Genomic DNA, 15,775 nt, shown 5'->3' on the forward strand with positions numbered 1-15,775 from the left:
CCCTGTAAAATTTCAAGTTGAATTGTTTGTTTACATAAATATGTGATCCTTCACCAACGTCAATTTGCTTCACTTGATTCCCAGTTTATTCTTCGTTCAAGATAATGGATCATGCCAAAAGCATAGATCTCTCTGGGATTGGTTAGTTTTTATATATTTTATAAAATTGAAATTTAGGACATGAAGTTGTAAAATAGCTTTATTTAGCTTTATTCATGTAACTGATAACTTTTATTGCTGTGTTCCCTTATTGTAAGCCCTGTTGATATCTGAGATAAGTATTGATTTGTTGATATAAAACTGATCAAATTTCTATCATGTGTCAATGTCAATTTTTGCTTCACTTGATACCCTGTTTATTCTTAGTTCTTGGATCATGCCCGAAGCATAGCTTTCTCTGGGATTGATTAGTTTATATATTTTTCTAAGATTTAGGACTGTGAAATAATTGAAATAACTTTATATATATATATATATATATATATAATTGTAACCCCCCCCCCCCCTTCATTCATATCTGTGATAAGAATGACTTGTTGACGTGAAATCATTGGAATTTCTATTCTGGGTACAATAAGTAGACTTTGAGGATTACTAAAAAAATTAACTTAGTTTTCTTCTAAGGATGTCTCCAATGATCTATTTAATTTTTCTTAATCACTCAAGCTGTTATGATGTGATTTGGTTTTTCTCACAGTTAATTCCGGCATAAATGAGTAAAAGACCCCTTTTCAGCACCAACTTGGCATCAAGACTTCAGGTTGTACTAGGGTTGCAATCTGATGCATAACATGTAAAGAAATCGGGGTTTTTTTTATCCTGTTTGCTCTTTTACACCAAAATAGCCACAAATGTTCAAAAATTGATCTCCAAGGAAAATGAGTGTATCTAATTTCATGCATTCTGGGTATACACAGAATCGAATGCGGTGCCCTTTAGTGCCATTTACAGCAGCAAAGTTTATGAAAAAAATTGATGCCGCAATCTGGGGGAAAGTCTAATGTCAATCATTACAAGCAGTTAGCTGAGTTAGGAGGCTATCTGTTGCTATCCGATACACAAATCGAATGGTAACTTAACATTGATCTAGCGTGCCAACATCATTATGACATCGTAATTCATCACGTATATACAGTCAAACCTTGTTAATGACTCACTCTTGGGAGAGCAAAAATATGACTTAGTAATCGGAGTGACTCGTTAAACGGAGTAAGCCATAGCTGTGCCAATTCCTTCCTGAGGGCAATTGAGATTTCCAAAAAGTGACCCGGTAAGTGGAGTGACGTGTTAAGCGGGTGACGGACTAACGAGGTTTGACTGTATATAGGATGTACAGGGTGATTATAAAAAAACTATCCCGACATATGGGGCCCCTAACTATCATACCATTCACAGAAACTGAATGAAATTTTGGTATAAGGTATTTTGATGTATGCGCTCAAGAATGATATGGAAAACAACAGTGTCATTCTAACAGTTACGGTTACAGTGAGAAAATTTCGAAAATATCAAATGGCAACACCAAGTTTTTTGTATTGGAATGTGATCTCCGTTGTGAAAAACCCTAAATAGCGTTCGAACTGCAACTGTAGCATGAAAATCACCGGCGGTAGATAGGCTAAAAGTGAAGACAACCAATAAGGACAGAGAAGCAGCATAAAATAAAGCATTTTATTGTGTTTCACAAATTTTCCACATGACCTTGTGGAGGACTAATCAGGCTGGGATCTCAGCCGAAGAAACGGTGTGATGAATGAAACGAACATTAATGCTCTGGTGCACGGCAAAGTCCTTTTTCCTTGCCTAGCTCCGGGGATTTTCGTGCTACAGGTGCCATTCCAACGCCATTTAGTGTTTTTCAGTATGGAGATCGCATTCCAATACAAAAAACTTGGTGTTGCCATTTGATATTTTCGAAATTTTCTCACTGTAACCGTAACTGTTAGAGTGACATTGTTGTTTTCCATATCATTCTTGAGCGCATACCTCAAAATACCTTATGCCAAAATTTCATTCAGTTTCTGTGAATGGTATGATAGTTAGGGGCCCATATGTCGGGATAGTTTTTTTATAATCACCCCGTATATAGGGAATATATATATATATCTTATATCTCACGTGTATATAGGAAAGATCTTCTGCGGTCACACGCACTTCAGGGCGATGGAATGCTCCACAAGTTGGGGTTGTTACAAATTCCTCAAGATATCATTGTACTTTTATCTATATAAATATCTCGTGCTGTTGCTAATGTGTACTAATTAAAGTGTGTTCAAACCAAATTTAGACAAAGAAATGAAGAGCCTGAACATGAGCGACTGTACATCTGCGGAAGGTTCTTACAATGGTGAGTTCAATATAGCACATCTGTTGCAATCATTCATGATAATTTCTAGAAATTTCATTGTTTTTTAATTCACAACAAAGGCATTTCTTAACAAATTCAAACTGGTTGGCCACTTTGAAGAAGGGCATTCAACAGTTTGGTAGGAGTCATAATCAGCAGGGCTTGACAAATCAAAGAAATATTCAGGCGCCAGCCCAATTTCTTAGGAGCCAAGCATGATATTTTCCTAAAGAAAATGGTCCTAAATAATGGGTTTTTTTTTTAACTTTTCCCATGTGTCACACTTAGACTCCAATTTAGTAAATTCATTTAGAAAATTTTAAGCGCCAATACTGATTTTCTAGTCACCGTGGCAACCTAGCGCCTGGGATTTTTCCAGCCTTGATAATCAGTGTTATCCAAAAAATAATTTTAGAAAGTAATTTCACTCCTCACCAAATTTTTAACGGGTAGTTTTGAAAAATGAGAGTATTTTTATTCATCAGTAAGAAATAACTAACCACATAAATTTCTAGGAGTATTTTCACTCCTCAATGAAATTTGGAGAAGTAAAATTGAATTTGTATGTGTGAATAAAGCATCTAAATGCATATTGACGAATGCTAGTCATAATCATTGGCAAAAAACAAAAAGTCATATCCTGTGACTGTAAGTGTATATTTTTTTTTCAATATCGTCAGTTTGTATCTGTGTCTGATGCATGCAGATAGAAAAAATGAGTTTCTAAAATGTCCAGACTGTTCAGTTTGATGCTAAGAGTCTTTCACTGAAGGAACGCATGCTCCTAAAACATAGGTTCTTTTTTTTCTTCAATGCATTTTCTATTAGCTGAATCTTTCATTTTACATGAAATGCTTCAAAAAACTTCTAGAAAAAGTAGAAGTAACATCTGGGAAAAAAGTTCTGACTCAGACGCAAGTTAATTGTAGACCTACTAAAGTAATTCTGACGATGATTGACATGAAAATTCAGCTCATTGAGTGACTGTGTTAGGTTAGCATATGCATCCACATCATTGAAACTGTTCATTAGCCCGATCTGTACTTGTTAGCTGAGGTGGGAAACTCACAAAAAAAATCTTCATTAGCCAAAAACTTTGTAAGCCTAGGCATTCGTTAGTTGGGGTATCACTGTACTTATCAATTTCTATGTTTTTTGTTTTTTGATCAGCGAAAGAATTTTTAAGTGAGAAATTATGTCCCTTAACCTTGTATAATTTCAAAAGTTTCACGTTTAAAGCACAGAATTTCCTTGCTACTACTTTTAACCCAATTGCTGATATAGCATCGGATTGCAGGACATTTTCCTTATAAGTCTACCTGGCCACTTTGCACATAAGTCACACAGGGCTGAGGAATTCAGCATCAAATTCTGAGACACCACCTACTTTTTATTTTTACTTCCCCCTTAAGGTCTTTTGACATTATATATTCATTGTACTGTTGTGTTTATTAGTCCAATCTTATTAAAGCGCCAAGTATTCATTTATTTAGGCAGTCAAGAGATTGGTGTCCCACCTCCACCGCTGACAGATGATCCAGTTCTGTTGCAGAAGTTTCAACAAGAAAGATTGGTAAGCATTTTATAGTTTTTAATTTCTAGAGAAAGAAAAATCTGCATCAACTTTCCGACAAAAAGGCTCAAATGTTCGATGCTTTTGGTGCAACAGCAGCATCACAATGGTGATCCAGACTATACTCACCCTCCACAATGCAATCATGAAAACAACAGACAGTGTGATAGTTACTCGCCCTCTGTAATGCAATTGTGGCTGTCTGTGGCAGTGACTTCAAGACAGGTGCAGCAGTTCATCAAAGAAGCAACATACAGTGAATTTGCAATATTACCACACCAAATTGCATTCCTAGATTTCTATTTCTATTCAAATTGACAGGCAGCAAAAGGAACAAACGTGAAATCAATTGTCTCACAACAAGGCATTTATTACTAATTGAATACATAAATTTTTGCAGTTAAAAATTAGATTTTTTTCAATTAATCATTATTCAACTCAAAATTGTTGCTTGACGGTAAAAATGGTCATCATAGAAATAATCTAAATAATCTGGTAATGCTGTTGCCCTTTTGCCTTTGACTACAGTGAAGTCTTTATCAACACTTTTCCGCTCAAAAGTTCAAGCATGAAAGTCATTTGTTCGCTAGTTTTCTTTTGTACTCTGGAACCATATCACAAGAGGCAAACCTGTAACCTTTTATCATGAAGTTATCAGATCTTTAAAGGAAGTTAGACATCTGAGTGATCTGTGAATTGTGGGCAGCATGGACGAGACACCAACAGCTCTCCCCAGCAGCATTGGCATTCCAATGGAGGTGAAGCGGGGATGAGCAACCAAGTCAAGTATCAGCATCTTCACTGTAGTCTAAGGCAGAATGGCAACAGTGTCACCATATGGACATTATCTGGCTTAACCCATTATCGCCTGTTGCAACAAACTCCAATTATCAAATTACTTTATAAAAGAAATTCATCTGGTCCTGCCAAAATCAGGCATGCTCAAGCTCTAGTTAAAAATTTATTTTAAATTTTTTCTTTGATACAGCTTCCATCCAACGGCAAAATGGATTGTACTGAAAAGTACAAAAGTCAAGTACTGAGTGACAAAATATGATAAAATGTGATTGTGCTCTACTTACGATCGCTATATATGCATAATCGCAATCGGTCTGTTCTTGATCCAGTTTGACCACAAACATCTCTCATTGAGAGACAGGAGAAATTATGTCATCACAAACAATTTACATAACCACACACACAACAATAAACAATCAAATATCATTGTTTTAGAATGGCAACAAATAATGACAATATATAGGGCAAACCATGAGCAAAACCCGAAGGTAAACATTTATACTGTTTACCATAAACTAAAATAAAAATGACTAGATTTGAAGATTAGAATCAGGCCTTTACTCTGGGGGGGGGGGGGGGGGGGAGCTATAATGTATGTTATAACTGATGGCCACTTATGATGACATCATATTATGGTATTGATGTTTCCAATTGTATATGAGTTTATGAGGCCTCTTCTTTGTTCTCAGAACTAAGAAATTAGCTTCTGTATTCGTAAACTGTCTTAGATTGGTCATCGTGGCCCTAAACATGATCCAAGTTATGTACATCCAAAACATGCAAAAACACTAAACATCCTTAAACATAGGCATTACATGATCAATATATAAAGTTACATGATATATAGCTATGACTATAACTTCAATAGAAAATGCAGGTAATATTTTTTATTATAAGAATTTCACATGAAAAAATGAAAAACCTGTGCCAAATGTGCGTTCAGGACTATTATCATTGACATTATCATTAGGCTTCAGGCAAAGAGATGCTTTAAGTCCCCACTTACTTGAAGTACCAGCCACCAAATATTTAGAATCTTGTATGTTATATTAAACTTTAATTTTTGTATATCTTGATGTCATTGACATGAGTACCACTATGCACTTGTGTCCGTGTGGGTCCATGCATTAAGATGGCCTTGCCGAGAAAAAAATCAAAAATCCTTTCACAGGTGGGAAATCTCAGATTTAGTTACATTTGGCCATGAGTTAGAAAGTATCTAGAAATTCCAGTTCCAAAGAAATTGCACTTTTTTCTCTCCTTTTACTTTCTGAAGTTCATGTTTTTATGAGATTTTTTCTTTTGTGATATTATTTATTTATAAGGTATATCCCACCTAATGATATAGAATACTGTATCCCTAACTAACATGCTATCCTTAACACTAGAAGCGCCAGGCCGGTCATTTTGACCGTTTTTGAAGTTCTTGCTCCTGTTTCATGATGAACTTATTTTTTTACAATCTTAAAATTTTATGACTTTTCCTGAAAGTAGTTGAGCATTATACTGTGCAAACGTTGTTTGACAAAAATCAAAACTGACCGAGATATTTTTAATTCTACCTATAAGCACCATGGCCGGTCAATTTGACCGGAAGGAATATCTTAAAACGTCATTGGATGGATTCCATATCTTTTCTATAATTGTTTAATCAATCGATAGAATTATTGATGCGAAAATTATGAAACCTCTTTTATAACTGATTTTAGGTTATTGTGGTTAATTTTTGGAATTCAAATTTCCGATATTTTTCATAACACATTTGGCACATTCAGAATGTGATGACAGGTGATAGGCATATTTCTATGGTGCTCAGTTGAGTACTGGATCTCAACTCTCTCCCTCCCGGGCCCCCATATGGCCCTTTGGTCCCTGTGAAGGGAGAGACTCTTCACGTGAACATCTCATGTTACAGTACATACATTATTTATAGAATAGTATCACTTGAACAGAACAAGCTTCAGCCGTGCCATGCTACAGCTGTGACCAACATTTTAACACCCCCACATTTAGAACTTTGGGATTTGTACTTTTTCTAAGTGGTGGATCTGTTTGTCTCAAAAAAAAGAGTCATACAGTTAGTTTGGCTTCTTGTGATTTTCCGTTTGGTTATGCGTGATTGTTCTAAGCGTAAGGATGACTTCAAGGCGTCAGAATCTCTGCCCACAAGAATTGTCGAAAGTTTCACAGGAGCTATCAGAAAATGAGTCCGATATTGACGAATCAAATAAAAGAAAATATACATCCTATTGATAACGATGATCCCAATGATGTGGATTACATGCCTTCAGTGCGATATGACACATCAAGCGGAGCATATGGATGTAATTCTATCGACTATGATTTCTTGTGGAAGAATGTTTGGTGACCGCTTTTCTTCTCACAAACAATGTCATGGAACCAATTTAGGGAGATAATGAAGTATTTGAGGTTTAACCCAAAAACCATAAGGTCCCATCAACTGAAAACTGACAAACTTGCCTTGTGCTCAGAAATATGGTATGAATTTATTGGGAATTGCCAAAGTTGTTACATACCTGGTGAAAATCGCTGCATGGATGAGCAACTGTTCCCTTCGAAAGCACGATGCAGGTTCACCCAGTATATGCCCAACAAACCCGATAAATTTGGTATTAAATTTTGGATGTGCAATGCCTTTCCATATCTTGGAAAAGATGAGTCGAGAAATGAAAAAAAACCATGTTTGCCTGAATATGTTGTCACAATACTTGCTGAACATTATCTGAAAGCAGGTAGAAAATGTGACCACTGAGAATTATTTCACCTCTTTATCACTTGCAGAAAAACTATAACAGAAGAATACAAGCTTAGTGGGAACAATTAGAAAATATGGTAGAGAAATTTACAGAGAAATACAACAACAATCAAAGACCAATATACATGAAACTGGTTTCCCCAAACATAGAGACTTTACTTTGAGTGTATACCAAAGAAAGAAATCTAAAAATGTTGTCATGCTAAGTTCAATGCACCAAAGTATTGAAATAGATCACCAGAGTAAAAAACAACTTCCAGAAACTGTGAGGTTTTACACCAAAACCAAGTGTGGTGTAGATGCAATAGATCAGATGACTCGATTCCATTCGAGTTTCCTCAAGAAGATGGCCAGTACATGTTTTTTACAATATTCTAGATTTGGCATCAATAAATGCCTGGTTGATTTACAAAAGCATAAATGAAAACCATTTCTAGACAATTTCCTTCCAAAACTAGCCGAAGAACTTAGAGAACCTTATGTGGTTCAAAGGTCGAAACCTAGTGTGACTATGTCGATGTCAACTACAAGTGCGACTGTCTCTAGAAAACAACGACTGTGTCAGGTTGGTCTATGCAACAAAAATAAAACAACTGCTCAATGTGCGAAAAATATGTGTGCAGGAAATACATTTCCATCGCAGAAAAAGTGGTGAAATGCAAAAAGTGTGTGGAATGAATTGAAATGAGTGTAGATGCATAATAACCTTATATGCAATTATAAGTATAAATATGTATTGGAAAAAAATAATTTCAATATTCTCAAGAAATAAAGTTTTCGTTCTTGCTATTATACTGTTTCCCTATACGAATATGTGCCTTTTATCGAAGTGAAATAAAAAAACAAACAAAAACATGAGTGTCGATAGCCGAAATTACAAACTGGTCATTCTGACTGGCCTCGGCGCTTCTAGGTAGTACGTAAACGTGCTGCTTCTAGTGTTAAATATGATGCAATAAGTAAGCCTAATAGAAAATATTTTTCTACTGTTTCACTTTCACAGAAGCAAGTGTTGAAAATCCAAGAAGCTGAGAGAAATGACTCATCGTTTTCAAGAGATTGCCTGTTCTGCCGCCAACATTTCACTGGCAACCGGTATCTATATAGTTTTTTTTTTTTCGATTTCTCTTGTTTTTTTACTTTTTTGATACAGTCAAACTTTGATATTTTAAAGGACTGGGAGATTATTTCAAGGTGGTGTTTTTGAATCCGTGATACACAGACTGCTTCCTCCTGGATGTGTCAGCTCTTTGCGGGAAGTCTGTAAAGTAGTTCATTTCCATGAACTTCCATTGCATAAATGGCACATTTGATGTGAAATTTTAATTCATTACAATTTAAATTCTTATGATGTTTGTTATTATAATTATTATTAAAAAAATTGAATTCTGTGGGGAAGGAGCTGTGGTGAATTATTTCTCCTGTAATCCGTATTACCTGTCAGAATTCAATGGAAAAAATGGGGAGTTTGGGGGAAATGGTGAAAAATTAGTCAAATCATTTGATCTCTATAATTTGATAAAAATAATCCTGATGGTAAATTTAAAATTTGCATGTTCACTTTTTCTTCACAGCAACTAAGATATTTTAAAAGTTTTTTATTTAACAATTCCAATTGTTTTTCCCGTCAGATCTCTACTTTTTGAACATTTATCGAGGGATCATAATTTCCACGTTGGTGCTGCTGACAACATTGGTGAGTGTTTTAACAAATGTGTTATAAGCTGCATTTATATATTTTTGGCATATGCCAGCATGTTATGTAGTACTACTACTAAACATGCACCTTTTAATCATTCCTCTGAGGAATATCTAACAAATAGGTGCATGCTGGAAATTTGTGCATTATGTGTGGTCTTGTCTTATTTATGATGTCAAGGTTATGTATGTCTAGTGTTCAAGAAGTGTTGCCATCTGGAGTCCATATTGGAAGTGAAAGTGAGAATCGATGAAGTATGTTTAAGCATGTTATGTATAGCAGAACTCTCTCTTAACACTTTATTGCCAATGAATTACCAATGAAATTTTGATGACCTGAAGAGGTCATTGAAAATGCATTGTAACCCTGTGGTTCTCAAAGTGTGGGACATAGTTGGAAGAGATGTTTTATTCACTGACAACATTAATGCATGCTTACCCAGTAGAGAAAAAAAATTTGTGTTCCCCCCCCCCCCTTCTCTATAATTTAATTGTTATCTAGATATGCTTTCCTTGATTCATAAGGAATAAAGTAAGGGAAGTAAGAGAGCTACAGTTGTCAAAATTGTTTGTATATCCCCAAGTATAATCTTTTTAAAATCTATTTGGCACCTGAAGACATGTATGAATATTAAGAGTCATCGCCATATTCACAGATTCAGCAATATGAGAAAATTTTATGGAATACTTGTAGCTATATATGTATGATTGGTAATATTTCATTTTTTATAGTGTAATTCATAAGGCACTGCATAATCATAAATAAAAAATCATTTTCTTTTTTTTTTAAATAGTTTTTGGAAATGAGCTGCTGAATGTCCTTAGTGAGAAACTGAAAAAGTAAGGTTCTCTGTGTATGCAAAAATATTCATTTTTTGAATGGTTCGTTTGAGAATGGTCATTCTCACAAAAGTAGACAAAAAATAAAAAAATATCAAAAATAAATGACAATGAAAAACATTCTAGGAACACTTTAACTTCTGATAAGTTTGTTCAAAATTAATTCTGAAAAAATATTAATTTAAGTTTCATCAGTTAAGAGATAGGCAAATCTGATGATTCATTTTGCCGGTTTTAGCACTAATTTGATATTTATGCTTAACATGTTCCATCTATCTCAGTTGCTCATGTTCATTTTGAACAAGTGCTGATACTCTGAACAATTTTTTTTTGTCAATTGTGTTCTTATTTCCTTTTTATTTGCATTTCTCTTTTTTTTTTTTTTTTTTTGCAATTTTATGGGGACAACAGGGCTCGGCACGGGTCACTTTTTTCACTAAAAGTCACTTTTTTAGAAACTGGTCACTTTTATTACGTATTTTCAGGCCCAGGTCACTTTTTCCACTTTTTTAGCAAAAAAACCTCGGTCTCGCGCGCTTTTCTGCTGTCAGTGTTTTTCTTTTCTTCAAGGAGGAACTTTACCTGTTCAATATCACTAATTTTCTCCCTCCCTTCATTGAACTACGATCGAAGGCATCATATCTTCCCGGGAGCATACCGTGTGACGTCAGCATAACTTGATTTCAAGGCGCTTGGAAAAAGAAAGCTCCTTGGTTAAAGAATCGTCATTTTATGGAAAAGCCAGTCGGAAAAAAAACTAGCATAAAAGGCGTACTTACAACAAAGAATTTTTTCCCCCCTATACTACCATTCTTTATTATTTCCCCACGTGCTCACTCGTTCTTTCATTTGCATCTTATTTTAAAATTGATCCTTTATTTTATTTGTTTTAAAAAATTTTAGTCCTAAGGGCCGAATTCCTTTCTTGGAGCATCGAGCAAGTTACATTTGTTGTTTGTTCTATCGTTACTTTTGTTAATTTTTTTAAATGTTATTTGAAATGACGATTAGAGAGCCCGTGCAGAAGCTAACTTACGCGCAGCGGGAGAATACCAAAGCGCGTATTAAAGACGCGTATTATTAATACGTATTAAGCGTATTAATACGCTTTGGAGAATACTCTTGTAGCTGGCCAAGGTTAAAGAAGCTCGCATGTATTTTGAATTTACTTACAAAAAAAAAAATCATCCGATTGAAAATCGCGATCTATCGACAAATAAAATTCGTACTATTTTTCTAACTGGATTTAAATCTCAGCAAGAAACCGTACCCCCAAATTTGATCGAAAGGAGAACTATTTATGAAAAGATCACAGAATCCTGCAATTCAACATTTAGTTTAACACAAGGATTTCCAAATCAGATGAAAATTTGTCATCAGGCTGATAAAAACTCAGTTAACGTGCATGCGAGCCGTAACTAGAGGCGGATTTAACGATGGGCACACCGAGCGCGCCTTTGGCCCCTACTTCACATTTTTTTCCTAATTTAAAGGGCCTAATATTAATTTTTTTACGCCCGGGCCGTAACTTAATTTAGAGCATCTTCACGATACTGATTGTTGACTTAATATTGTTGGATTGTTTTCCTTTTTTTTTTCTCTCCATGCACGTGAGGGAACCGGTTGTTCCGACGCTGTATGCAAATCGGCGGCGGCGTACCCTCACGGGAGCACGGATATATAGACTGGTTTTTTCTCTATAGGTGAGATGTCTGTTTTTTCCGCATGGATGTATGTCGGGATTCGATTTGTTTCTCCCTTCTGATTGCCGGCCGTATTTTTGATGAACGAAAATGATCTTGTTTTTTGTTTTTGCAACTTTTATGGAAAAAGAGTTCAAAATGAACATTTGATCAAATGATCATTGTTTTTCTTCAGCTCAGTCGGTACGCTCTGCCCCCCCCCCCCCCAAACAAATATCGACATCTTGCGCGCCATTCTTGATGTGTGAAAAATCTTATTTTTAGACCTCGGAAGTTATTAAAACGTTTGTCTCGAGTTTGTTATGACCGCAATAGGAGAGGGCGGTGGTCTGGTTCCACGGGTGTTGAACGAGGAAAGGTGCCGAGTTTACTCATTTTCTGTTAAAAAGAGTGGATACCGGCCCCGAGCGATAGTAAATTTTCGTTCGTACTTGCGACCCGGATTGCTACATACCGTGATCAGATCCAAAAGCGGGGGGGGGGGGGGGCAATGCCTTGGACGGCGTTTTTGATGGAATGGTATATTTAAGAAAAGGCAAAAATTCCTTTGCAAAATTATCGAATTTCACAGTCAAGGGGCAGTAAAATTACGTTTCCCCTCCATAAAAAACAATTGTATTACGGCCATGGTAAATCAGGTGTCCCGGATGGGGGCGAATTCACTATTTTTGTTCGTTGAAAGTTACGGGAGGAGTCAGCGCTAACGTGGCGACTTGTTTTCGCTCTAAAATAGGTAGCCCTGACAGCAGCATCCATAAACTCTGTATCAACCGCATTTATAAATCCCGTATGTTGTTGATTCAATTTTTGTATTCATTTCATGCTAATTTTCCGTATTTCCCGATATATTTCTATCGATTTTCGCATATTAGGTTAATTCATATTATAAATTATATATTTTTTTGTAATTTTTTATGTGCCCTTTGTCAGCCATCTTGAATTGACTACCGCAAAACGGCGATTCCTTGGCTCGAAAAAAAGTCGCCACGTTGGTGCTTACAAGGTTCATGGGAAATTTACCGGGAAGGCCGCTGAGTCTTTTTTTCTGTTAAAAATTACGGGGGGAGGCCAAAATTATACTGTTTCCAGGGGTAGGAACACCGCGCCAAAATTAACATCTTGCGCCATCCTGCTCCAATAGTGTTTTCGTATTTTTCTGCGCCAAATAGCTAATTTTGCTTCGTATGTCCTGAATTTCTTAAAGGACGCCAAAAATTTTTTGTTCCTGCTTACCGTGAAACGATTCTTTCTAAGAGCGTGTTTTATATATATTCCACTGTACGCCTTATTTCAACTATCGGCCTTTCCATCGTGAAACCCCGATAATATCCGTGATTGTGCAACTGAAGATAGTTTGCAATGGTCTTTCAGCTTTAAAGTGCGCCGCTGTGGTGGTCGAGTGGTCATAATGACGGACTCGCATCGCGGGGACCCGGGTTCGAGCCCCATCGTCACCACAGTGGTGGTCGGCTGAAGTTGGTTTTCTGTGGTTCCCAACTTCAAGGCGCAAATGCGAGCCGATCTCCCCGTTAAAAAGTCTCGCCACAGAGAGCGACAGTCCTACAAACAGTATAAATATTCAGTCATTACACTTCACTTCTGAGATATAGATGGCAGCACTAAAAAATCATACACAACACTAAATACGCCCTCAGACTGTTAGGTACACATACTTACACTTCCGGCACAACTCACTAGCTAGTAAATTGCCCATGGCGATAGACCTGAGTTGTGCTCGGCTTCAAAAAAAAAAAAAAAAAAAAATCTTTAAAGTGCAAATGCGAGTCAGTTGGTTGCCGTTTAAAAAAAAGTCGCCACTGGAAGCAGCAGAAATTACTGTAGTCGATCGTCATTGCGTCAAATCCAGATGTTTCGTGAAAAAAATTTCCATTCCGGAAGTAAAAAGTGTGTTTTCGCCGAATTACGAATGTTAATTTAGAAACTGCCGAATAACGAGTGTCAGATCGCTAATCTTGCCAAATAATGCGTACTTAATCGCCAAACGTCGTGTTGATTCTTCCGAATTCTCCCCCATTTTGCAACAATTTCTTTCCGAGTATAAAAAACTTATAGAAAATTTTTTGCTCATTTGAAGTGCTGCTGTTCAAGACAGCAAATAGTGCCCTCAGTAAGCAAAAATCATCTTAAATAGACTGGTGTGAAAAATTTTATGACAGCCTCTCTTTCAAACAAGGTGTCAAAAGCCTGAAACACCAAAAACAAAAAACAAGCTGAAGAAAAGATTTTTGATAACAAAAGACAGTGCAGTTTTATTTTGAAAAGGGATGAGGGTTAACGAAAATATTCTTGTTAATTTCCCTGCTCCAAATCCTATATTTTGCTGCTCCAAAACATATCCGAATCCTATATTTTGCTGTTCCAAATCCTGAATTTGCTGCTCCAAAACTGCTCAGAATCCTGAATTTTGCTGCTTCAAAGCTGCTCCGAAATGGACTTTGTCACTTCCCACCCCTGTGTTTCTGGGTAAAGGAGTAAATGTGGTTTGTTTTTTTTTGCAGGGAAAAAAGGATTGGATAAAAGGATTTGGAAAATATATATTTTTACAAATTCCAAAACTGGTTTATTTTTTCCCTCACCCAAGGACAGTACTATTTTGGTGCCCTCGCCCACTTTTCCCAGTCCAGCCATAGGTGGAGATACTTTAAGGTCTTAGGGGTGTGGCACGATGACAATTGATATACATCATATATATGTATACATCAGTAGGCTCTGCCATTGACGCTGGGGGGAGGGTGGATTGCCCCTCCCTCAACATACAATAATTAAAATAATTTAGTTAATTTAATAATTTAAACATTTTATAATTCAGTAATTTAAGTAATTTTTTAACTTAATAATTTAAAATGTTAAAAATTTAATTTTATGGTTTTTAATCATTAAGTAAATTTCTTAAAATTTGTTGGAACATATTATACAAACCTAGGTATGTAAGTCAAATTTGTACTAGTTAAAAAAAGTTTGAGTACATTTTGTATACTGTCATTCATAGCATAACATGAATGAAAAATCCACTGGAATGTAGATGGGACAAATTCTCTCATCAAATTTTGTGTTATTTCATTTTTTTCCCTTCTTTGAAAGGGAAAAAATTTTCCCGCTTTGAAGTTTTTCCTGCTTAAATTGATTTTAAGATGGGTTGTGGAAAGCAACATGGGGGAAGGCATTGCTGCTGTTACTTAAAAAGGATGTAATGTAGTTATTCTCTCACACATAGTTGTTGATAAATTTGATAAGTTGTTCAAAACTTTTCTGGTTAGCAGAATGCGTTTGAGTTTGATTTAATTATTTCACGCTATTATGTAAAAAAAGCAATTTCAATGAGTTCTATTGAAATGCAAAGTTAAAACTAAATTCAATTTCAATTCATTCAATTTGGTAATAAAAATTCATTGTCCATTTGGTCTCTCTCTCTAAAAATATTTTGGTCACTATTTGGTCACTTTTAAACATTTCGGTCACTATTTGGTCACTTTTTCAAACATTTTGGTCACTATTTTCACTAATTTTGAGGCCATGATCCGTGCTGACCCCTGGGACAACAGATTTCTAATTTGTGTTTATTTTGCTGAAGCACAAGAGGCATTCTTCAAGTAGAGCCTTTATGTGAAACATTACTGCCGCTTAATGTTGCAACCAAAGTAAGGTTGCAGGACCAAGAAATCTTGATTTTTTTTAAAATTTTTATCACCCCTAACTTATGATCAAACCTTCCTGTTAGTTACCTAATGCCAGGACAAATACATTTTTATATGTTTCGCAACAGTGAAGTAAAACTAGTATGTTGAAAGCATATGATTTTCAGAAATAGTAGAATTCTCCGAAGTGACAATGTGAACATGTGAAGTGAAAATAATTTTGAATTATATATTTCTCAAAATAAAGCAGCTAGGAGAAGTACATTTAATAAAAACATTCACCTCTTTTTTCCTGAATAAATCTAATTTGTAAATTAATTTACAATTTCAATTGATTTAAATGGAGGTTCAAGCGATAACTACATTCCTCTTTACTTTCTCAAT

The 15,775-nt window shown here is 35.7% G+C and overlaps 1 protein-coding gene across 1 annotated transcript in view; it reads left to right on the plus strand.

The window, feature by feature from the left end:
• Positions 1 to 10: 10 nt before the first annotated feature.
• LOC149089317 (zinc finger protein 277) overlaps positions 11 to 15,775 on the plus strand; it is a 32,031-nt gene continuing 16,266 nt past the window's right edge. Inside the window, exons 1-6 of the mRNA XM_089237834.1 lie at positions 11 to 141; positions 2,288 to 2,347; positions 3,841 to 3,920; positions 8,498 to 8,589; positions 9,126 to 9,190; positions 9,987 to 10,032. Coding sequence (XP_089093960.1) covers positions 105 to 141; positions 2,288 to 2,347; positions 3,841 to 3,920; positions 8,498 to 8,589; positions 9,126 to 9,190; positions 9,987 to 10,032 — 380 coding nt within the window. The 5' untranslated portion in view covers positions 11 to 104. The remainder of the gene's footprint in view (positions 142 to 2,287; positions 2,348 to 3,840; positions 3,921 to 8,497; positions 8,590 to 9,125; positions 9,191 to 9,986; positions 10,033 to 15,775) is intronic.

The sequence above is a fragment of the Pholcus phalangioides genome, unplaced genomic scaffold (genome assembly GCF_987345545.1).
Source record: "Pholcus phalangioides strain wild (caught in Gottingen) unplaced genomic scaffold, Ppha-v1.0 ptg000002l_1, whole genome shotgun sequence".
In the NCBI taxonomy this organism is placed as follows: domain Eukaryota; kingdom Metazoa; phylum Arthropoda; class Arachnida; order Araneae; family Pholcidae; genus Pholcus; species Pholcus phalangioides.